Genomic DNA, 22810 nt, shown 5'->3' with positions numbered 1-22810 from the left:
GAAAATAATTTTATGGTTGGGGGTCACCACAACATGAGGAACTGTATTAAGGGGTAGCAGCATTAGGAAGGTTGAGAACCGCTACTCTAGGATGACCAAGCACCACGGTTTGTCTGGCTCTGAGAGCTCCAGGATGCGGGATTTTCAGTTCTGAAGCCAGGAAAGTTGCACTGGTCACCCTGACACATACGCAAGCGCCATGGAAGGAGGCAGTGGGCATACAGGTCAGGCACAAGAGGAATAAAGGACAAACAGCTCTGATACCATGGCCATGGTCTCCATAAAAGAGGAGACTCTGGAAAGATGACCAAGAAGGCACTCCCTGCCTCCCCACAGCCTTGTGCACAAGCCCAGCAACACACAGCCGAGATGCAAGCCCACAACCAATGGGCTGGGGAGATGGGCCTCCTGTGATCCTGCTCGCTGCCATCTGGGCCTCATTAGGGAAAACTGCCGGCTTCTCACAGAAGGAGATTCCTTCTGCAGAGAGGGGACTGCCTCCCACCATCATAAAGCTTGATGACCACCTGTTTTGGGCAAGGCGGTGTGGGCCGAGGGCAGACTCTGGCAAAGGCTGCTGGGCCAGCCACTCTGATGTAAGCATCCTGGGGGAGGAGTCGCTGGGCCTGAGAGAGCAGGACCCCGGCCCCCCACAAGCTGACTCAGATACCAAGTGATCCGCCATGCTGCCCTATTTATTATCTTTTAATAAACAGGGGTCCCGACGCCTCTCTGCTCTGTGGCAATCTGCTCTCAGGAGGAGCTTTCTGCTCTGCAACATTTTCTTTGTTGCTGTATTTCTGTCACTTTATCTCAGGACCTGGGGCTGAGGAAAGAGGGGCCTGGCAGTTTCCCTGGGCCTTTTAAGATACAAATCAGGCAGCCTTCTGTCATCCCGGTGGGTCTTTTCCATCTGCCCTCCCCATAAGCCACGGCCACGCCGACTCTGTCACTGGACGCCCAAATGGGGGTTTGGCCGGCCCGAGGTGAGCAACAGGACGAGGGGTCATGTATATCTTGCTCTCATGTCTTATACCGGTGACAGGACATGTATTGAGAAGCTGAGTTATTAAAACCAATCTGTGAAGCTGTCAGGCCCTAGTCATCTTGGTGCAGAACCCTACCTGCCACCGTGGGACCTTTCGGATCCCACTAGAGTGAGGCAGCTGGGAGGAGTTACCCATGTCGTTGGAGGAGGGGCCATGCCTGAGTCAGGGAATGGGGACACCCTTTGCCGCTGGCCCTGGACTCTCAGAGGCTATGAAGTTGCACAGTACCAACACAGACCCAAACCAGGCCTCCAGGCCCAGGGCTCTCCACCACAGGCCTTCGGGGCTGCTGCCTGGGGCCACTTCCGGGGGCTACATCACCCACCCCAGACTTCCCAGCCCCACTCCCTAGGGACAAAGTAAAGGCCCTGGCGGGGCCTGGGCCGGGCACTATGGTCCAGCAGTGCCACCTACAGCCAGGCCTGGGAGTAGGTTTTAGACAGCCAGGGAGGAGGAAGGGAGGCTCAATGGGAGAGACTAGTCAGTGTCGCAGGGGGTGCAGCTGCGAAGTAGACTGATACTTATGCTGCTTCAGGTGGGCCTGCAGGGAGGTCCGCAGGGGCCAGGCAGGCAGGCAGCCAAGGGGCAAGGGAACAGTCCAGCAGCTCGCCACCCTCCAAAGAGCCTTGCTCGCCTCCCTGGGCAACAGACCCATCAATCCTGGGCCCAGGACGCCCAGTATCTCACCCAGGCTGCAGTCAGAGGTCACACTGGAGCCAGCCAGCACACTCATGCTTCCTCCTTGTGCCTCAAGGCAGAGAACACATGTCCTCAAATGCACACGTGCACACACGAGTGCAGTGCACACACACATGTACTCACGTGCACATACATACCTCCAGAGTATCAAGCGCGGGCAGAGACAGTTGTGCCCACTGGGAGTCAAGTTTCCCAGCAGCAAAAGAAAGGCTGCCCAATCTCTCTCTTGTGAAACTCCCCTGAGCAAAATGCCAAAGAAAAACTCTAGGTGCAGCTGAATCAAAGGGAAAAATTCTCTGTGCTCCTGGGAGCCTCAATCAAGCTTCTGAAAGGTCAGGGAAGGGGTGGAGCTTGAGACCATCTCCCAGGCTCCCAGGCTCTCCCAACAGCATCCCCTCCACCAGCCAAACCCAGAAGGATCCACTCTTTCCACACCAGAACCATCCACGAGCAAGTGAGGGCTCCACACGCTTTATGTGAGCACAATCAGACCCTCTCCTTTATCCCCCACTCAGGGACGCTGACACCAGGACTTAGACGACTCTGTAGCAGGCAAATCAAAGCGGGGGGGGGGGGCTGGAGGGGCTGAGGAAGCCAGAGACAGATGCTGTGCAGTCTGGGGCCTGCAGGCCAAAGTCACAGCCCTGAGTGCCACACCCCACCGCCATCCCCACCCCCAGGGGAGCATCCTCCACCGGAGCATATCCCCTTCCGAAGGGAAACAGGCATCTCCACCTCATCCAAGAGCAAGTACAACCAGAGGGAGTTTGAGAGAAGGTCGGGGAGGGAGAGGGGGGTGACCCGCCCAAGCCCTTGTTGATGTTCCTTCAGCTAAAACACATCTGCTCTGGCCTCAATTGCCAGGAGGGGCTTTTGTCTCATTTGCAGCACTTAAAATATAGAAAGAAAACCCACGACTAGACAGCCCTGCCTGCACCCCAGCTGTCACAGTGTAGCAGCCCGTGGGAGGCCCTGGTGTGCTACATGTGGCTCCTCGCCACCCATCCTTCCTCCCACCACCACCACCATGGAAGCTGCCAACCTCTGCCCTTCACAGTGATCATCAGGCCCTGCAGGCCAGCCCACCCAAGCCAGCCTCACCCTCGCAGGCTGTCATCCCCCAAGCCTTCCCTGTGGGTTGGGGGCAGCAGGGCACCCCAAAGCCTTTGCCAGCCCTCAACTGGCATGCAGGCACACAGAACACACCACAGGGCACCTTCCCCCACCCTGGGGGGGCAGGCTTGAACCATAGCGGGGCCAGGGGACTGACCCCTTACGACACAGGCAGTGTGTGCCAGGATACCAGCACAGGGCAGCAGGCACTCTGCTCTCTTATTCGGGGTGCACAGCACACCCCAGATGGTCTAGAAGTGCCCAGGCAGAGTAGGGCTGACCAGAGCCCAGTGCTCTCCGGTTCCAGCCTGGAACTGTTTCCTGGGGACACCACAGTAGAGCAGGAGGGAGGACAGGAGGTGGCAGGTGCTATGTGTGACAATACTGCTAGAAACATTGTTAGTGCTACATCTGAGAAACAGTGTAAAACAACAAAGGTGGGTGTGTCACACACGGCGTTGACGTTCGAGTTGATGAGGCCTGGGACCCACAGGGGCCAAACCAGGAGGCAGATGGCCAAGGGAAGGCCATCAGGCAGAGTGGCCCTGGGACAGACTGCAGGGATATTATCTCCGGCTAAACCACCGCCACCCACGGGCTCCAGGGCAGGCATCCAGCCAAGGACAGCAGGTTTTATGGGGCACAGCCTCCAGACATGGCCCCTGGCTGCCCCACCACCCAGACACCACCCCGCAGGGCCAGCCCTGCCGATGCCCATGCCTGCCCACCCTCCTGGCCTCACTAACCACCTGGACGGCAGGAAGGCCAATCAGGGGCCAACTACAAGTGCCGGGTCTATTTTAAATCCCCATCTCAAAAGGGATTTTGAAGCACTCAAATGCTTCAGATATTCTTAGCCTCGCTGCCTGAGAGCACCACATAATGCTGGCCTTTCGAAGCAAATTCCATGCTTTTATCGACACCAGGCTGTTCATGTCACTTTGACACACAAATCACACTACCAAAGTAGCAACAGACCCAGAAAGGCCTCATAAAACGTTGTAAACCTGAGGATGTCGACACCTTAAAAAAAGTGCTACCGAAATACTCCAAAATGGTTGCAATTAAGCCACTGCAGACGCAAGAGAAGCAGTATAATTAGGGAGACAGACGTGTGAGTGCAATCTGCTGGAGAACATTGCCCCTGCATGAGCCCAGGGGAGGGGCGGGAGCAGGGCACCAGCTTCCCAGGGGGTTGCCGAGTGGCTCCCTGAGCTTCCAGCCCAGGGACTAGAGGGTACCTTACCCACCCCCCAGGCTGGTGTCCATGTCAGCCCCATGACAGAGCACAGTCATGACAGAGCTCCCATGGGGATGGTGCCAGTTCCATGACGGAAGCCTCAGTGCACTGGGCTCCAAGAGGCTGAGTGGTCACTGTGGACCCAGCATCCAGGGCTCCTGATAGTCACCGAGTCCCTCTCTATGCCAGGCCCCTGCTGGTGGCTGGAGACACAGAGGAAACCAAAGGCCCTGCCCTCAGGGGGCCCATAGTTTTGGTGGGGAGACATTGATGCCATCCCCATCCGCGTCCTGAGGAGAGAGTGGGAAGAGTGCCCAGCATGACAACCAGACTGAGCTGGCCAGACAAGGAGCAGGGAGCTTGGCAGCGGTGTGGGGGTTCAGGGAGGGAGACAGGGATCCTACACAGTCATACTTTGAGGAGCCCCTTTCCACTGGCTACAGTCAGTGTGAGGGACCCCCATGTGCAATCCCACCCCCTTCAGCACCAGAAACCAAGACCAAGGCCAAGGTGCCTCGCAGAGCCTTCTTTCCCTCCAAGGGCACACTGCTACGTCCAAAACCGGTCCTGCTCACTGCTTCCCCAGGGCTCCCGGAAATCAGACTGTGGGAAAGGGTGGAGGTGGGGTGGTGGTTGGACACCAGAGGTACCCCAAGCAAACCAGGGGTGCAGTGTGGGACAGCAGGGGGCTGTCCTCAGGGGCTGCATCCTGGAGAGCACTAGTGCTGGCGACAGGAGGCGAGCATGCAGAGCCAGGTGTTGGTCCTGCCCCGTCACCCAGCGAGGGGGCTGCTGTCCCTTCACATTCCCACGGGCCCCTCCCATGAACAACTCTCAGGGACCTTCCACCGCATTCTCATGCCTCACCTCCCTCAAAGCCAGTCCCATTGCCTTCCTGCCACCCTTACCCCAGCCGCTTCTCTGTGGTCCCCACCCTCTCTTGACCTGAAGGCCTCCTCGCCTGGCTCTCCAATGCCACTTCCTGTGCCAACCCACTGAGACCAGCGCCTTCCCTGGGCACCCTCACTGCCCACTGCTGGGCCACATGCCCCCAGAACACACTTCGCCCCCAAGGCCACATTTGAGAGCTCAACCTGCCCTCTACAAACATGTGCTGGGACTCAACACTGGCTTCTTTCTCTTTTTTATGTTTTTAAAGGAAAAGGTGGGTTTTTTCCCTCCTTAAGGTCCCTCTGGCTGGCAGACCCCACCAAAACCAGGGCATCCTTGCCGGGCTGAGCAGAGCAGAGGCAGCACTCCCACCACCGTCCACCCACCCGGCGGAGTCCTTGCTCTCCTCCTGCTGTGGCTCCCTACGGGTCCTGGGATGATCACTGCCAAGTGGGCTGTGGAGTCTAAAAAGGATGAAAGGATCTGGGAAATTTCCACCAAGGTACAGGCAGCTGACAGCCTGTGGGGAAGGGCAGGGCCGCCATCTAGTGGCCCTTGGGGGAGCTGCGCCTGGATGTACTAGGATGTGGTGGCAGAGGATAGACACCAGAAAATTCGGCCATGTCACCAGCTCACTCCACGAAGCATAGTTCAGAGGCCAGCAAGCAGGGCTCAGCAAGCTGTACACATACACTCACACACACAGGCATATACACTCAAACATTCACATATACACAAAACATACACTCACATATATATACTCACACACACTGAGACACTCCCACACACTCACACACATATACACACTCAGACACTCACATGTACTCTTACACTCACACACAAACACTCATGACTCAGCCTGTGGATCTGTACGCAGAGCCAGGAGGCTGCTCGCGAGCACATAGCTGGCACAGCCCACGGGGAGCATGTAGGCTGCTGGGAAGGACAGATCCACTCACCCCACAAGCTGTACTCCCAGGCCCCGCCCTCCTGCCTGCAGGTGTGGACTTGGGGCAGAGCACAGCCCCCTCTCCGCCAGGCCTGGACTGGGCCCTCCATGGAGTCACAGCCCAGCCTTGCCATGGAGAGAGCAGGGGAGGGGGACGGGGTGGCTGCACTGCCACTGGGACCTCCTGGGCAGCACTGGGACAGCACCACTGACCAGGAAACAGCTCTGCCCAGTGCTCAGGACCACACTCGCAGGCGTGAAATTTAGGCCTTCATGAAATGGGCATCACCAACCTGTCAATCTCTCCAAATTCATCCCAAAAGGCAAATACCTCCCAGCCTGGAGGTTTCAATTATTAAGGCTGATGCAAAGCCACAAAATGCCACCAAAGAGAGAAGAGGACTGAAAACAGGAAGCTCACGGAACTGTAACAGGACCTCTGCAAATGCACAAAGTAGCACAGTGCAAAGGTCAGAGGGCCTAGGGCAAGCAGGAAAATGGCCCCAAAGACATCCCAGTCCTAGTCCCGGGACCTGTGGACATGTCACCTCACATGGCAAAGGGACTTTGCAGGTGGGATTAAGTCAAGGCCCCTGAGATGGGAGAACCCTGAATTCTCCAGGGGGCCCAGTGTCATCACAGGGTCTTTATAAGAGAGCAGTAGGAGGGTCAGAGTCAGAGAGATGGAAGAGGCTACACTGCTGTCTGTGACGATGGAGGAGGGGCCATGAGCCAGGACGCGGTGTCTCTAGCAGCTGGAAAAGGCCCAGAACGCCTCTCCCTGGGGCTTCTGGAAGGGCCAACCCCGCTCACACCTGGGTTTAGCCCTGAGACCTGAGTCAGACTTCTGACCTCCGGAACACAAGAGAATAAATGCGTGTGTGTTAAGCCATGAGGCTTGTGGTCACTTGTTACAGCTGCTTTGGGACACCCATACAAAGGCCCCCGCCACATCTGTCCCCATGCTTCCCCATCCTTCCCTGCCTGTCTGAGTGGGAACCGCTCTGTCCACATCAGAGGTAAGGTGACCATGGTCACACAGTAGAGAGCAGGACAGCGAGGCCGGGCTTCCTACCCACGGTTCCTCCTGGCTTCTGGGCCCTCTGCTCAGCACCTGCTCCCGCCCCCCTCAGCAAAGGGCTCTGAGAGGTCCCAGAGACTTAAAGGGGTTGAGGTGGCCCTCCCTCCATGCCTGTGGGCACAGGCTCAGCCACTCAGGTGTCAGCTCTCAGCTGGAACACTAACACAAAGGGGGTCTTGGCCAGGGTCTGCTGGGGTCCCCAGCTGTGCTGTGTCCTCATCCCCCACTGCACCAAGTTCGCGTGGCTGAGGTCCTGAGGGCCACAATCTGCTCCCAGGCCTCCTGCTTCTCCTCCCAGCCCTCTGAGCTGTGATGATTCTTGTGACAACAGAATCTTCTAAGACAGCTGGGGAGAGGCAGGGTGATGCAAAGCCCCTAGCTCAGGAGTCTCAGCTGGAAACAGACAATGAACAAACAGAAGGCAGCTGCTGCCAGGCCTGCCAGCAAAGCTGGATGTGAGGTAAGTGCTCAGCTGAGATTCCAGAACATGGAACGCACTGGACGGGCAACCAAGCTTGCAGGGCCCAGGGCTCGAGAGTGGCCTTCTGGCCAGCACCTGCAAACCAGCAAGGGGACCCCCAGGCAGCAGGGGCCTACTGCTCATCCCACCCCCCAACCTAGAAGCAAGGTGGGGCTCAGTGCTCAAGGCCACCCAGTCCCCAGGCCCACGTTCCTGGAAGTGCCCCCGGTACAACAGCCGAGCGTCTGATGCAGCCCCAGGAGGCACTGAGGGACCCCAGTACCAGCCACCGCTGCGTGAGGCTCTCTGGGTGCAAACCACAAGCTCTAGGCATTGGGAAGCTCATTTCCAGGGGGCTCACATCCCTCATCGCCAAATCTGGTGGGTAAACTGTGGCTGCCCAAAGCCAGTGGAGGCAGGGCCTGCAGATCTCGAGCTGCCAGAGGCCCAACCTTGGCCCACCCCACCTGACAGCCTCAGCCACAGGGAGCTACCCAGAATGCACCCCACCACTGCCTGTCCCCAGAGTAGCCGATCCACTGGCACCGCCCTGTGACCTCAAGTCCTGCCCCTCCTCCCTCCAAAGCAGGTCAGGCTGCTGGCCAGACACTCACCAGGACTTGGGCTCCCCGAAGTGCAGGTAGTTGATACTGTACAGATCCATGTCCTCTGTGTGCCAGGCAAAGGTGGTCTTCCACATGCCGAAGTACAGGTAGGGGGTGTTGACGCCCTCAATGATGGTGCCACACTCACGCTCCACCATATCCAGGATGGTCCGCAGGTTCCCAATGTTCCACTGGGCCACATCCTGCAGGGCAGTGAGCACACAGTCAGTGGGCTGGCCATCCCAGGGCACCCAGGCCCCACCACCCACAGACACTAGTGAGGAACAGGGAGTGTCGTTCTCTCTGGGCCCCGGGCTGCAGTGCGACCCCCATGAGGCCCCAGAGCCAGCTGTCAGCCCCAAGCCTGCCCACTTCAGAGCCTCGCCCACCCCAGTATCTGAAACCTGGCTGCTCACACCCTGCAGACACCTGCCGCCCGTGCCAAGCCATCAGGCAGAGCTTCGTCCAGATTCCACGCTGCTGTGCGTTAAGTCGGGTGGTGAAGACTGTGGTTTGGTCATGAATAACTAATGTGCCCCACAGTCAATGCCACGGAAGGAGGAAGATAAGTGCTGAGTGAGGCTGTCCAGCAAAGGTGCCAGACAGCACTTTCCCATGGAGGAGATAGAGATGGTTCTCAGAACCAGGCAAACAAGCCTGGAATCCCCACCCGCCAGACTCATCTCTTCCTAATGCCACAAGCAAACAAACCGCATCTTGTCAAAAGAGCTCATAAAACAGGCTTTAATCAACTTTCCCGTCCCAATCCACACTGTACCGCCCACTCCTGTCCACACTATAGGCCCATGACATGGCGGGACCAGCGGCTCATCTTCGCAAGCTGAGCCCTGGCAGGAGCCCAGGACATGGGGTGGGAGCAGCGATCAGACCCCTCAGTACAAGGATGAAAAGCCCAAGATGGCCTTGAATAGAAGCTGCCCACGGTCAGGGCACATCAAAAAAACGTCGTTTCCCTAAAGCCCTGAACAGTCCACATGTCCACAATGTGGCTATAGGTGGAGGACTCGGGTCTAATATAAGCCAGGCAATAACTCTGTGACCAGGGCAAGTCGATGCTCTGCTCTGGGCCTCAGTTTCCCCGACAGTAAAAGGAGACTGTCACACTAGGCTGGACACAGCAAACACAGGGCCCCGAAGCCTATGGCAGGCGTCGCTCACTGATCTTGGCATTGGCCCCGCCGAGTCTGCATGGCAGCGGAGTCCTTTGTGGAGCCATCGCTACGACTGACTACAGGCAGCATCCGAGAGCAATCCCAGAGGTTCTCACTGGACAAGGCTCTAATTTTTTTATTTTCATTTGAAAAGAATAATGCAGGGTCCTCAAGAGAATGAGAAGACAAGCCCCAGACTAGGAGAAAATATTTGCTAAAGACACATCAGATAAAGGACTGTTGCCCAATATATATGAAGAACTCTTCAGACTCAACAATAAGAAAACCAACAACCCACTTAGAAAATGGGCCAGAGACCTGAACAGACACCTCACCAAGGAAGATACACCGACGGAAAATATGCTCCATATCATACGTCGTCGGGGAGATGCGTATCAAAACCACAGGTACCACTGCACACCTATCAGAACGGCCAAAATCCAGAATTCTGACACCACTAAATGCTGCTGAGGATGTGGAGCAACAGGAGCTGTCACCCACCGTCGGTGGGAATGCAAAATGGTGCAGCCACTCTGGGCAAATTGAAATGTTGGTCAGCGATTCACGTTGGGACCCACGCAGTAGTCCTCTTTTTCCAACACCTTTTGGGAAACACAAGCCCCATGCTGTTCTCACAGGCTCTTCCCTGGGCATCCAGGATGGTCCCCACCCTTCCCAGGAGGGGGGTGCTATTCCCACCCACTCCAGTCCCACCCAAAATCAGGACTCGGGTGGCGCCCACCGGCTGCTGTCACAGGGAGCACAGGCTGAATGGATGGAAAAGAGTGTCCCAGCAAGAGGTGATCTTTAGAATGACAGCTTGGGGTGGCGGGCACAGATTGGGACAGAAGGGGCCACCCTGGGGAGTGGATTTTAGCCCAGGGTACCCCATACAGAACACCCCCAGAAGAGAGTTAGGCTCAGTAACTCTCAAATTAACCCCAGGAGATCCATCCAGGGCTATCCCATAAATATTAATAAACTATCCCCTAAAAAATACTGGTCCCACTCAAACCTCCCTCTGCTTAGCACCTCCCAGGCCTCTGTGTCACAATCACCAGTGTCTGGTCTACATCCTTGGACAGGCCAAGGCTAGGGCCCTCCATTGCCCAGGTGTCCCCAGCCCCCTGGACCAGCATAGGGACCAGACATGGGTGAACCCAGTGCCAGGCTGGCCGGCTGAGAACTCGAGGCTCCAGGTTTCTGAGGGTGGCAAGTTAGAGTAAGCGGGGCTCCTCCACTCAGGAGGAAAGATTTTGTAAGTCAGGAAACCCACAGGATCCCTTTTTCATTCATTCTAAGACTTGCACGTAGTTATAACTGGAACCCCTACAGAAAGCCCAGCTAAGCTTCTGTGTCATTTCAACTTCCATTTTCAAGATAAGAGTCCCATTCACACTCCTTCCTCTCTGCCATTTACCAGGAAATTGAGTCCCTGTTTTCTGCAGAACCTCTTGGCCTCAAATACCGAGGGGCCCAGTGTACTTACGTCATCGTACAAGGAGCCACTGATGTCCGCCCCGTAGATGGGAGAAACGAAGGTGAGGTTCTTCCAGTACTTGCGTTCCAGGTCGTCAAAGTCCTGGTGCCGCGGAGTGCAGTACCTGTGAGCAAACAGCACACGGAAAGTGGGCCTCGGGGCTCAGAGCCTGTGCCTGATGCTCACAGCTGAGCCAGGCCCCAGGGCGCCTGCTGGATACACGGAGGGAGGGGCTCTGTTTAGACCAGCCTTGTCCCCACTGCAGGGCGCAGCCCCCAAGAACACGGATGTGGTCCGATTGCTGCTGAGAGAGCATTTCTTCTAGGGGGCGAGTGTTTGCTAGGCAGGCAGCCCTGCCTGGAATGATGCCCACTCGTCTCATCCCGTCAGCTAGCTGGGCCTGGGGTACACATGTCATGACGCATACCAGGGACAGCTGGAGCAAGTGGACAGGCGCGGGCTCTGACTGTTCTCATGATCCCACCACTCAGCACATACCAAAGCATCGATGACAGGCCAGGCACTGTCCTGGGCGCTAGGGACAGCACGAGAGTGGGCAGATAACGCTCTGCCCTCACAGGACAATTATGTTTGAGAGTAAAAGGACTGCCAGGAATGCACAAACAATTTCCGAGAGGGAGGAAGGCTGGAATAATTGAGAACAAGGAGGAGAGAACAGTGGTGTGTGCCATGAGTGTACCATGTGTGCACAAGTGCCCAAGAGTGCACCCATGAGCACACAGGAGTCTGCATGAGTGTGCCCATGTGTGAGCCATGTTGAACAAGGAAGTGGAATGCAGGGAGGTGTATCAGAGAGTCCCTCTCTGAGGAGGCACCATCAGAACTGAGACATCATGGGCGGGTGTGAGGGACGTGCCCCAGAGATGGGACAGAGCGAGCCCCTAGGGGCAGCCCTCAGCTACCCTTGAAGGTAACAAGATATGGACAGCATGGCCCTGGGCTGGGTGAGGGTCTGGATTTCGCCCTCTTTGAACTGGGGGACTCTGAGCATGGAGGTGCCAAGACCCACCCAGCATACCAGGAACAAGCCATGTGCACTTTGTAGGGGGCTGCATGGGCCCCACCATCTCTGCACCCCCAGGGCCCCTGGTGGACTGGGCTTCACAGGTGGGGCCACTGAGGGCCCCACTTCAGTGGTGCTGAGGACTTCAAGGTGTGGCTCCACCTTAGAGCCAGGGTTTTGGGGTACCCGCCCTACACTCGCCCGGGTCCCAGCACGTACTTCTCACTGTTGGCCAGGCGGCGGTACTCCCCAACCGTCATGGCCTTCTTCTGGATGTTGTACTGTGTGAACAGGCCCGACTGGCCCGTCACCACCTGCTGGATGGGGGCTGGGATAACCACATCGTCGATGTCGTCATACGTCTGCCGCGGCTTCCACTCCTTTGGGGGGATGATCTGCGAGAGTGAGAGGAGAGTCAGTGATGCATGCCTCCAGACAGGCCTGGCAGCCAGGCAGAGGACATGCTACCCCCTCTGGAGAGCACACCCGGGCTCGCCTCACGGGGACACCAGGAACTATCTGTACCTTCATCAAACCCCCAGCAGATCCAGTGCCAACAACGTGGGCACCACCTACCAGGGCAGAGCTGTGCCCGCCTCCCACACTGCATTTGAAGTTCTTTTAAAACCAAATGTGAGGGTTGGCCGAGTGGCACGTTGGTTAAGAACTGGCTTGGGACGCCAGAGGGCCCCAGTTCGGATCCCACATATGAGGGTCAGTGACACTGCCCTCCACAGCTAAGATGCTGAACAACAGCTCAACCTAAAGCTGGGCTGCCGTGAGTCGCCCGCGACGGCGTAGGCTGCAGCCCCTGTAGCAGTGGGTTGCCATGGGCTACCATATGTAGCCAACAGCCAGCGTGAGCGGCGTCCAGAAGCCGGCGACGGATCTGCCTCGCCCGGGAAGAGCGCAATGATGGTGCCAACTTGGGCCAGTGAAGCAACGTCCTCCACAACTAGACTGAAGAACAAAAGGACAGCAACTTGTCTATTCCCCTTCCCCCAATTCCCCAGCACTGTTCCCATCCCCCCAATTCCCCAATAAAAAAATCTTTTAAAAAAACCCAAAAAACCAAGTGTGTTCACTTTGTCACCAGAGCACAGGGCCACCGCGCCCTCTAGCTTCGAAAGGGAGCACTGCGTGCCCAACACACTAGGAACCCACTTCACTGACACCTCCTGGGGGCTAATCACAGCTCTCCGTGCTGGGGAGACATTGAAGGTTTTACATTCTGACGGCAGAGGGCAGGTGATAAGTAGTGGTAAGAGATAAGGAAACTGTAGAAAGATAACCAGTTGTAAGGACTAAGAATATAAAATAAAGGACTGAGTGAGATGCCCAGAGGCAGGAGGCCCAGGGGAGGTGACAATTCCACATGGGAGGAGACCTGAGGTGACCTTTGAGAAAAGGGCAGCTATTTCACTCCAGCAGATCCAGCAGGCGGACATCAGGACTTGACCCTCCAAAGAGGTGACAGCTCTCCTGCCCCTCCCCTCCCTTCCCTGCCCTTCTCCACAGGGGACACTAAGGGTCCACAGGAACAGCTTGGTGTTAGGGGGCAGTGGGTCTGGGCACAACCTGAGTGGCCACTGTGCTAGGCTTGCTTGGCCTCAGGAATCCACTCGCGGCCCTTCACTCTCCTGGTCAGGGGCGACCTCTGGGCTGGGCACAGGCCTCCCGAGCACCAGGCACACTTCTGTGCAGGACTCCCAGGGCCGACTGGGGCTGGTCTCTCCCAGTCCTGAGTGAGTGAGTGTGAGCCTCAAGTCTCCATCCAGGGTGCTTTGCAGGCCACCCAACAGCTTTAGGAAAAGAAACCCAACCTGTTTTCAGGGCATCAGCCATGAACTCTGAGGAGGCTGAACCCTCACTGCTCAGGGTCAATGAGGGAAGAACACCGCGCTGATGCCCGAGTTTGCCGGCAGCTTCCAGAAGGGCTAAAATCCATTCACCATCCCCAAGGATTCCATTAGGGCGTCTATCACATCGGTGGAAGAAAATGTTTTTGCTTGACAACAAAAACACTTATTCTCCAGTTGCCTGTTAACAACAGACAGGTGCTGCCTCCCTGTCAGCACACAGCCATTTATTTACAAAATACAAATAAATAACAAGGGCATAAGAGGAAGTCAGTGGGTCTCACCCAAGGTGATCCTGCCCCCCACCCCCACCCCAAGACACCAGGCAATATCTGGCGACATCGTGGTTGTCACAACTGGGAATGTTCCTGGCATCGAGTGGGTGGGGGCCCGGGATGCTGCTCAACCCCCACAGTACCCAGGATGGCCCCCCCACAGAGAGTCACCTTGCCTGGATGTTACCAGTGCTAAGGCTGGGACCATAATTTGGAGTTAAATGGGGACAAGCCACCTCCTGAAGGACACGACTGTTCAGTGGAGGATTGTTCTGGGGACATCTCCTCTCCCGCTCTGTGTCAATTGCGGCCATGATGCAATAGGTGCCTAGGGTGCCTGCATCTGATACAAGGCCACGTGACAACAGGGTGCTGGGATCAGGTTTCAAGTAAGAAATCTGAGGAGTCAGGTTATAAACTAAAACATTCAAGGCTAGAAATGCAAAAGGAAAAATAAATAAAGGGGCTATGCCTCCAGACCCAAGATGTTCTTCCGTGCGAAGCTGCTTTTTAATTACGTGAGCAATGTCCACCCTTTATAGAAAGGCTGACTGTTCCTACAGGAAAATGCGGTCACCCTGGACAAGCTTCGGACCTGCCCAGAGGCGTTCACCGAGGAGAACCCACTGCCATTCTATTAGAGGAAGTCCATCCTTAATCCCACTCTGGGGCAAATAAACAAAATGTGTCATCCCCAAATCACACCCCCTCCACTCCGACCCCTCCCAGTGTCTTGTCATTGACCTATTGGGTTGTCGGAAAAATCATGACGTATTTTTTTCTGTTTTTTGTTGTAACCCAATAGTTCTGCTTTACCCAGGACTCAGCCAGCACATCAACTTTTGGATTCATGTCGTCCTTTATGTCAGGAAGCTTGTAGCAAATTAATATCTCGGACTGTTCTATCAGAAGCACCTTTAAGTTCCACCTGTCGCTTCTCTGCCATTTTTTTACCCCCATCATTTCTGTTGCCCCCATGTCTGTGTGATCTATGCGTTTACCTTCATTCTCCTTCTTCCCTCTTCATCTCCTTCACTGTCTCGGCACTTCTCCTTTGAGCCCTGATGTCCCTGCTTTACGCTTTTTAATTCAGGTGGACCAATTTTTCACTAATTTATTTGGATGGAGGGGAAACAGTTTGGACTGGAGATTTTTTGTGAGGCAAATATTTTCAGGGCAGATTTTCCCTCTGCCTTTAGTTTTGCGTGTTCCTTTTCTCTTTTAAGTGGTGTTTTATTTGCTGCTTTTGTTTTGACTGATAGTCACCTTTGGATGCGCAGATTCTTTCTGAAACCAGCTGAGGGGGAACAGTCTGAGGGGGCAGGCACAGGGTTCTGTGTGATTGAGGGGCGGGGGAACAGCACAGTTGCTGAGAGATCCTGGTGATTAGAGTCACGCCGACACACATGTGCACACACACCCCTTCTCCCATCTCTCAAGGACCTCGTGTGGTGCCTCTAGTCCCTCAGCGGCCTCCCTGCCACTCTGTGGACAGATGGATCGAGGGAAGCGGGTGCTGTGGCCCTGGGCACCTCCTACTTCTTTCACACAGGGGTACTGGAGAAGGGAAATGGTGTCCTGTTGACCTGAGCCAGCTCTGCAGACACAGGTGTCTCCCTCATTCTGGCCTCATCAGCCTTGACTGCCCTTCTTTGTGTCTGCATGCCTGTGTGCGTGTATGCGTGAGTGTGCATGTGGTGTGGCGGTAGGGGTTTCCTCTTTCATGAATGCTATAATTATTTTTAAAAATTTTATTGGGGAACAGTGCGTTTTTCCAGGACCCATCAGCTCCAAGTCAAGTCGTCATTTCAATCTATTTGTGGAGGGCTCAACTCAGTGGCCCATGTGGGGATCGAACCAGCAACCTTGGTGTTATAAGCACTGCGCTGTAACCCACTGAGCTAACCGGCCGCCCTATAAACGCTGTATTTTGTTCCCCCTCAAAAGCTCTGCAGGGTCCGGTGGAGCTGGGTGGGATGTGTGTCAGCAGGCACAGGCGGAGCCAGGCTGCTGCCAGAAGCAGCTAGGGGTGTGCCCACTCTGGGGCCATGACATGGCCCTTCATGTTCCTCAGCTGCTCTGGGCGCTGTGCCCAGTGGGTCCTTGCCCCCTGCAGACCAGGGTTGGGAGCCTCCTCAGGCTGCTTAGGAAGTGCTGAGGCAGAAGGAGCCAGGGAGGGGCATGGTGTGGGTTGGTGGGGTGATGAGGCAGGGTGGGGTCCTGTGGGAGGAAGGTGCTTTGGTGCTTGAGCGCTTCCTTGAGGACAGTCCTGCAGCCAGGCAGTGTCTTGGCTGCTCTCAGCTGTCAGGCCTGCCCCCTGCAAAGTGGCTTTGGAACCAGGTGGTTTGGGGGGCCAAAGGCAGGCCCTTCACTCCTTCCCTCTTGCAGGGTCACCCACATCTTCTGCCCCAGCTGCCCAGACTCTCTAGCTTTGCTCCATGACTCACACCTGGGCTACCTGCCCAGTGTCACCTTGTTCACCAGGGGTGTGTCGCCTTTCCGTTCCTTTTGACCTTGGCTGAAGTTGCTTTCTAGGAGCTTTGAGCAAGGGTCAGTCCCAGGCTGTACCTGGCTCTCTAGGCACCAAGTGGAGACAGTCACGGTGCTCCAAGTTCTTAGGTAATGTCCTTCAGCTGTCCTTTGCCTGGAGATCCTCCATTCAGATCTGACCACTCAGCGCTATGAGGGTGTTAGGCTACAATATGTTGCTAAGGGATTTTTCCAGAAGCTTCGGGTTCCAGACCAGCTGGAAGTAGCCCTTCTTTCACAAAAGCTTTTTAGAACCTGCTTAGCATGTGTTCAGGAAAGTGTGGTTCACACATGTGCAAACCAGGCATCACACGTGTGTGACGGTCCCTCCCTGGTGTTCACATGTCCTCACACAGCAGTGTGTTAGAGATAGCATAAATTAAATTAACAGAGTAACCTCAGGCTCTCATTTGAGGGCCGGATTCTGCAGATCACAGCATCTCGCCACCACTGCAGACCTGCGATGGGCACAGAGGTAGGAAAGTACCACCTGGCAATTGATATCAGCCAATCAACGGGTAAGCAGGGCAGAAAAGCCTCAAACGAATGCTTCTGAACCTGCTGGAACCCCAGGTGCAGGGTGTCCAGAGCCCTTCTCATATGAGATGACAAACTTCAGCCGAGTGAGACACGAGTGAACATGAAGCTATTTAAGGGGAGAACTGAAGCTAAAATGACAGTGATAGCCATGGTTCCCGAACCAGATAAAAATATTCTGTTTTGTCTCTATCATCACGTGTACAATGAACAAAAATCAAGAGGAAAAGGGGAGAAAAAAACTATGTGGCAAGCCCACTGCTTTCCTTATCTCCTGAGTCTGAGACTGAAGGCATGAATGTAACCAGGACAGGAACTGATATTAGTAACAAAACCAACCCAAACCAGGCAGGGTGGGGGGTGGAGGGGCCAGGCAGCAAACTGCAGCCCTTGGTGTACATCCCACTCGCTGCCTGATGTTGTACAGCCTTCATGCTAAGAATGTTGTTTTGTTTTGTTTTCATTTTTAAACGGTTGAGGAAAAATTTTAAAAGGTGGAGAGCTTTGGGACAAGTGAAAGTTCTGTGAAATGCACGTTTTAGTGTCCATAAATAAAATTTTTATGGTGCATAGCCACGCCCATTGGTTTAAGGGTCGTCTAAGGCAGCAGAGCTAAGCAGTGGTGACACAGAATGTCAGGTCGACAAAGCTGAAAATACTTACTATCTGACTCTGTACAAAAGAGCCAGCCGAGTGGCGCATTGGTTAAGAGCTGGCTTGGGACGCCAGAGGGCCCCGGTTCGGATCCCATATATGAGGGCCAGTGACACTGCCCTCTACAGCTAAGATGCTGAACAACAGCTCAACCTGGAGCTGGGCTGCCGTGAGTCGCTGGCGACGGCGTAGGCTGCAGCCCCTGCGGCAGTGGGTTGCCATGGGCTACCGTATGTAGCCAGCAGCCAGCGTGAGCGGCCAGCAGTCACTGTGAGCGGCCGTCCAGAAGCCGGCGACTGATCTGCCTCGCCCAGGAGGAGTGCAATGATGGTGCCAACTTGGGCCAGTGAAGCAATGTCCTCCACAAATGGACTGAAGAACAAAAGGACAGAGACTTGTCTGTTCCCCTTCCCCCAATTCCCCAGCACTGTTCCCATCCCCCAATTCCCCAATAAAAATCTTAAATAAAAAAAAAAGAGTGCGAGCTCTGAGCAACAGCGGTTCGATGCCCGGCCTGAGCTGAGTTGCTGCTGAGCTGCCAACAAGATGGCTCAGCTAAAAAAATAAAAAAATAAATTAAAAAAAGAAGTTTAGCAGCCTCCTGGTTTAAAGAATAGACAGCTAGGAATCTTAGGTAAGTGACAGTCATCGGGAAGCAGCTAGAAGAACCCCAAACAAACAGGTTACAAATCTTCCCAATCTGGGGGTGAGTTGCCACACATACAGGTTCATGCAAACATGAAGAAACACAGCCATTTATATTAAAAAGCAACACGGTGAGCTTGTGTGTCTGTCTGCCATCACGCATGCACACACGTCTGTGCGTGATGCACCAAGAAAGGAGACAGAAGACGATGGCACCCGTGTTGCTTCTGGGGATAGGAGCTGAGGGATGGGGATGGGAGGGAGAGGAGGAGCCTCAGTTGTCACTCTCCGCCCAGTTACACTGTTTGAATTTGCCTCCCACGAGCATTACTATCTCAAAAAAAATACGTATTTCACTGGGCATATAAATGCAAAAACTAAGGCCTTCCCAGCATCGAATGACCCAGAAGCCTCCCCAGACTCTCGATCCCCTTCTTCCCGTGGCAGGGTGAGACTTGCCACCATGATGCCCTGGGTGGCCACTGCCCACAGGGACAGGGGACATGCGAGTCACTGGTGAATTCCAGTGCCTAGGACAGTGCCTGGCATGGGGAAAGAATCCCGTCATGTCCATAGATAGACGAGGTCGGAGTGGCTCCATGAGTATGTTACGGTGTGCCCCTCTCAGACATGGACACGCACAGACACGCTGCGCCAGGACCAGCACATCACCCACCTTGGCCAGGCCTGCCCGGTGGGCTCCCTGGGACTCGATGTAGGCCACGTATTTGTTGAAGTCCTTAAACTCTTCCATGGTTGGGCGAAACGTCATGATTTTACAACTCGGGTTCTGGGCCCCGTGATCCTCAGACCCCATGGCTGCAGCTGAGATGCCGCCACACCTGCGAGGGAACACAAAGAGCGTGAGCATGGCGGTGGCCCCACTGGTGGGTGTTCTTCTCCCTTAGACCGTGCTAAAATACCTGTGGCCCCAGAGAGCCACACAGGCAGAGAGGGGACTGGGAGCTGACTTCCTCACTCTGTTCTGGCACAAAAGACCAAAATGCCTTCAAATAATTAAAAACAGAGGTGTCCTAGTTCTAAAAGCCAACACAATCCTGGAAACCAGAGCACTGATTTTAAACTGGGGGCCTCAGAAATAAAAGCTTTTCTTATCGGGGACTCAAACCAATGTATGTCCTTCAGAGCTAGACGTCCAGACAGACAGACAGCAGCACATGGTGAGTTACAGAAGGTGAGTGAGGTTGTGTCAGTCTGTCTTCTTTCAGTGTTTGAAGCTGCGAGCAGGGGACCCTGACTCTGGGTGGTGACCACTAAGCAGCATGTGGGTCATTCCAGGACTGGCCTGGCTGCTGTCAGTGAACCCAGGCCCATGAAGGCGGAAGTCGGGAATCAGAAGAGCAGAAGGCCCAGCCCGAATGGCTCGTTTCCTGCGATCAGAGATGCTCCAAGGTGTCCCCGTTACAACCATGCCTGGACATTTCAGCACAGGAGGGGAGAGTAGGGCTGGGTCTGTAAGCCCCAAAATCCAAAGAGGATTGAGGTTCTTCTTGGGAAGGAGGCCGTAGTGGAAGAGGCCCTTTCCTGTCCCCAAAATTAAGGGGACCCAGTGAGGCAGTCAGTGGCCCAGCCCAAGCAGAAAGGGGTTCAGTGATGAACGCCGGAAAGGGTCCCCCAAAACCAGACTTCCTCCAGGATTTAGAAAAGATCAGAACCCAAGTGCACACAGACCCGAGAACTTGGAAGACAGTTTAACCAAGTCTACCTCCTCCCACCCCAGTGAGCTGGGGAATGAGAAAGCAAGGAAGCTCACTGGTCCCAGAAAGAAGGGGTGGGGGGTCCATATCACCAAGATGCAGCCACTGGCTCCCAAAAGGCAGGCCCTGCAGCAGGCACTAGAGGGCAGCATGAGCCCAGGAATCGCCACTGAGACGGTCAGCTCCCTGGGAGGGATCTGGAGGCCGGAGGTCCACAGGCATCCTGTCCCATGCATGGGGCATCAGGGGCTGGGGACAGGAGGACAGCAGCTAAAGCCCCCTGAGGGTCACACTCACAGCTGGACTGCTCATGAGGCCATGAAGGGTCCTGACACACATGGGTCACTGCTACGTCCAGGGACCCACTATCATCCTTTTCCCTGTGTCCACAGTGAGTTTCAAGGCTTCTCCTCAAGGGGCAAACACAAACATGAAGTACGCATGGCAGGCCACCAGTGCCTGTGACACTCTGGGTAGGGTCACAGAGCTCTACCAAGAAAACACGGTTTATAAAAGAAAAGGGGTTGTCACAGCCCCTCAGGAGCAGCGAGCAACAGAGGGCCCCAGCCTCAGCCAGCCTACCTACCCCGGAGGCTGACCCCACTGGAGACCCGACCCACCCTTACAACTGACTACCACACCATCCTAGCCAGCCCACTCACCCGAAGCCAGGGCCTGGGATCTGAATCCCCACATGGGATGCCCCCCTTTCCTTCCCACACAAGCCCTTAGTCCACCTGCCCTCTCCCTCTAGCCCAGACACAGCCATGCGAGGCTCACGGTGGGCCTCCGCTGCACCGTGGCAAACAGGACAGTGTGTCTATTCTAAGAGGTAGACCCTGACCCCAGTACTACTGTGAATACCAGTGTGGCCCTGAGCTGGGCTAACGGCTGTGAAGGGAGCCACAAGAGGGCAGGGGGAGGAGGGAGTGGCTCCCTGGGCCGGGACCTCAGATGAGACACTGAAGCATGAACAAGTAAGAGAGCTGGCCTTCTTGCGCGCCCAGCACCCTAGCCATCCACTCCTGCCCATCCCACCTCATCACCCCCAGATTTTCCACACCTACTGGGGAGGCTTAGGGTCTCTGCAACCCACCCACACCACACAGGCCATCAAATCCGCCCTCTAGGCCAACGGCCTGAACATGACTGCCCCAGTCTCAGCCCCTGGTCCCAAGCCCTGAATGTCCAGGCACACTTCCAGAGGCCAGTTCCTCAGTCTGTCATGGAGCCCGGATCCAGAGGCAGTGGACACACAAGCACTTCACAGGTCCCCAGCCCTGTTCTACGCATTTCACGTGAGCAGTTCATCCACTCCACACCGTAAGTCCATTTGTCATTGTTCACTGAGGAGGATACGGGGACCCCCAAGGGGAAGTCACATGCCCAGGACACATGGCAGGTAGGTGGCAGGGCCAGATGCCCAACCAGGCTCTGCCAAGACAGCTTGAGTCTCCCACGCCTCTCCCACCCTGGTGAGTGATAGGTGCCAGGACCCATCCACACCCAACAGCTCTCATGTTTGGCTCGGCCGGTCCTGGCCAGCTGGCTGCCTCTCCTCCCAGGCTGGCTCACGAGGGGCCTACAGGGGAGGCTGCCTCCCACCTGTCCACCCAAACACTCAGCACCATTGGTGGGAGGTGACAAGGTATGCCCATCTCTTCCCCGAGCCCAGCTTGTCTCAGGCAGAGCTGGGGCAGCCTGGGGGCCTGCCCACACGAGCTCTCTCAAGTGTCAAAAATCATGACACAGAGATGTGTTTTCCACCTAGGAGGTGGGGAAAGTAGATGAGGAGACAGCAGGTAGAGCATTCTGCATATGCTTGATGGCAAGAAACCCTCTAACCCGTCATCTACTGCCTGCTCCATGGTAAATTGTATATGATTTTCTTTCTCTCTCTTATTCGTGCCTTTTGAAATGAAGCTTTTTAGTAGGTAAATGTGAAGAAGAAAATTAAACTGGTTTATAGTCCCAACACTCCATAACCCCTGACACATTTATGAAGGAGGGCAAATAAAAATCACACATGTACATGTTTAAGAAATAAAAAAGGAATCTGACTGAACGCCAGCCCCAAGTCAACCTTCTGGCTTACTGGAAACACGGGGGGAGATACAGAGGACCAAGTGAGAGCCCCCCATGAGTGAATTCACAGAATAGTCCAGAAAGAACAACGTGCTCTTTACAAGACAGTAACATGCCAAAAAATCAGGGCTCTAACAACTCAATAACACAAAGACAGACAGTCCAGTTAAAATGTGGGCGAAGGGGGCCGGCCGAGTGGCTCAGTTGGTTAAAAGCTCACTCAAGAGTGTAAGCATTGAGCAACAGGGTGGCTGGTTCAATTCCCACATGGTCCAGAGCTGAGCTGCCAATGAGCTGCCAACAGGTAGCAGAATGGCTCAGCAAACAAACAAACAAAAAGTGGGTGAAGGACCGAGCAGACACTTCTCCACAGCAAATATGAGGTCCGGCAATTAAGTTCATGAACTCATCCTAGGAAAAGTGCTACATACCTCATTGCTGAATATCACTATGGTCACCTTCGAAGTACTCCCTTTGGGAAGCTATGCACTGATGCCAGTGCCTAGTCCACCCTTCAAAGCAATTTTGGAACTCTTTTTCTGGAATGGCCATCACAGCTGTCATCATATTATCCTCGATGTCCTGAATGTCATCAATATTTCCTTTATTTTCAGGTATAGAAAGAAGCCATTGGGGGACAGATCAGGTGAGCAGGGAGGGTGTTCCAATACAGTTATTTGTTTACTGGCTAAAAACTCCCTCACAGACAGTGCCATGTGAGCTGGTGCATTGTCATGATGCAAGA

General features: G+C 55.0%; 1 protein-coding gene across 5 annotated transcripts in view; it reads right to left on the bottom strand.

The window, feature by feature from the left end:
• The window catches only part of KDM4B (lysine demethylase 4B), a 156180-nt gene that overhangs the window by 81103 nt on the left and 52267 nt on the right, over positions 1-22810 (bottom strand). For all 5 annotated transcript variants that reach the window (XM_019653437.1, XM_019653433.1, XM_019653434.1 and 2 more), the window contains exons 3-6: positions 18939-19104; positions 11983-12158; positions 10749-10863; positions 8097-8290 (exon numbers count right to left, since the gene is read on the bottom strand). In XM_019653437.1, coding sequence (XP_019508982.1) covers positions 8097-8290; positions 10749-10863; positions 11983-12158; positions 18939-19104 — 651 coding nt within the window. The remainder of the gene's footprint in view (positions 1-8096; positions 8291-10748; positions 10864-11982; positions 12159-18938; positions 19105-22810) is intronic.

This window comes from Hipposideros armiger, unplaced genomic scaffold, assembly GCF_001890085.2.
Source record: "Hipposideros armiger isolate ML-2016 unplaced genomic scaffold, ASM189008v1 scaffold_202, whole genome shotgun sequence".
Lineage (NCBI taxonomy): Eukaryota > Metazoa > Chordata > Mammalia > Chiroptera > Hipposideridae > Hipposideros > Hipposideros armiger.
Note: the sequence above shows the minus strand (reverse complement) of the source record. Positions and strands in the feature narration are given on the sequence as shown.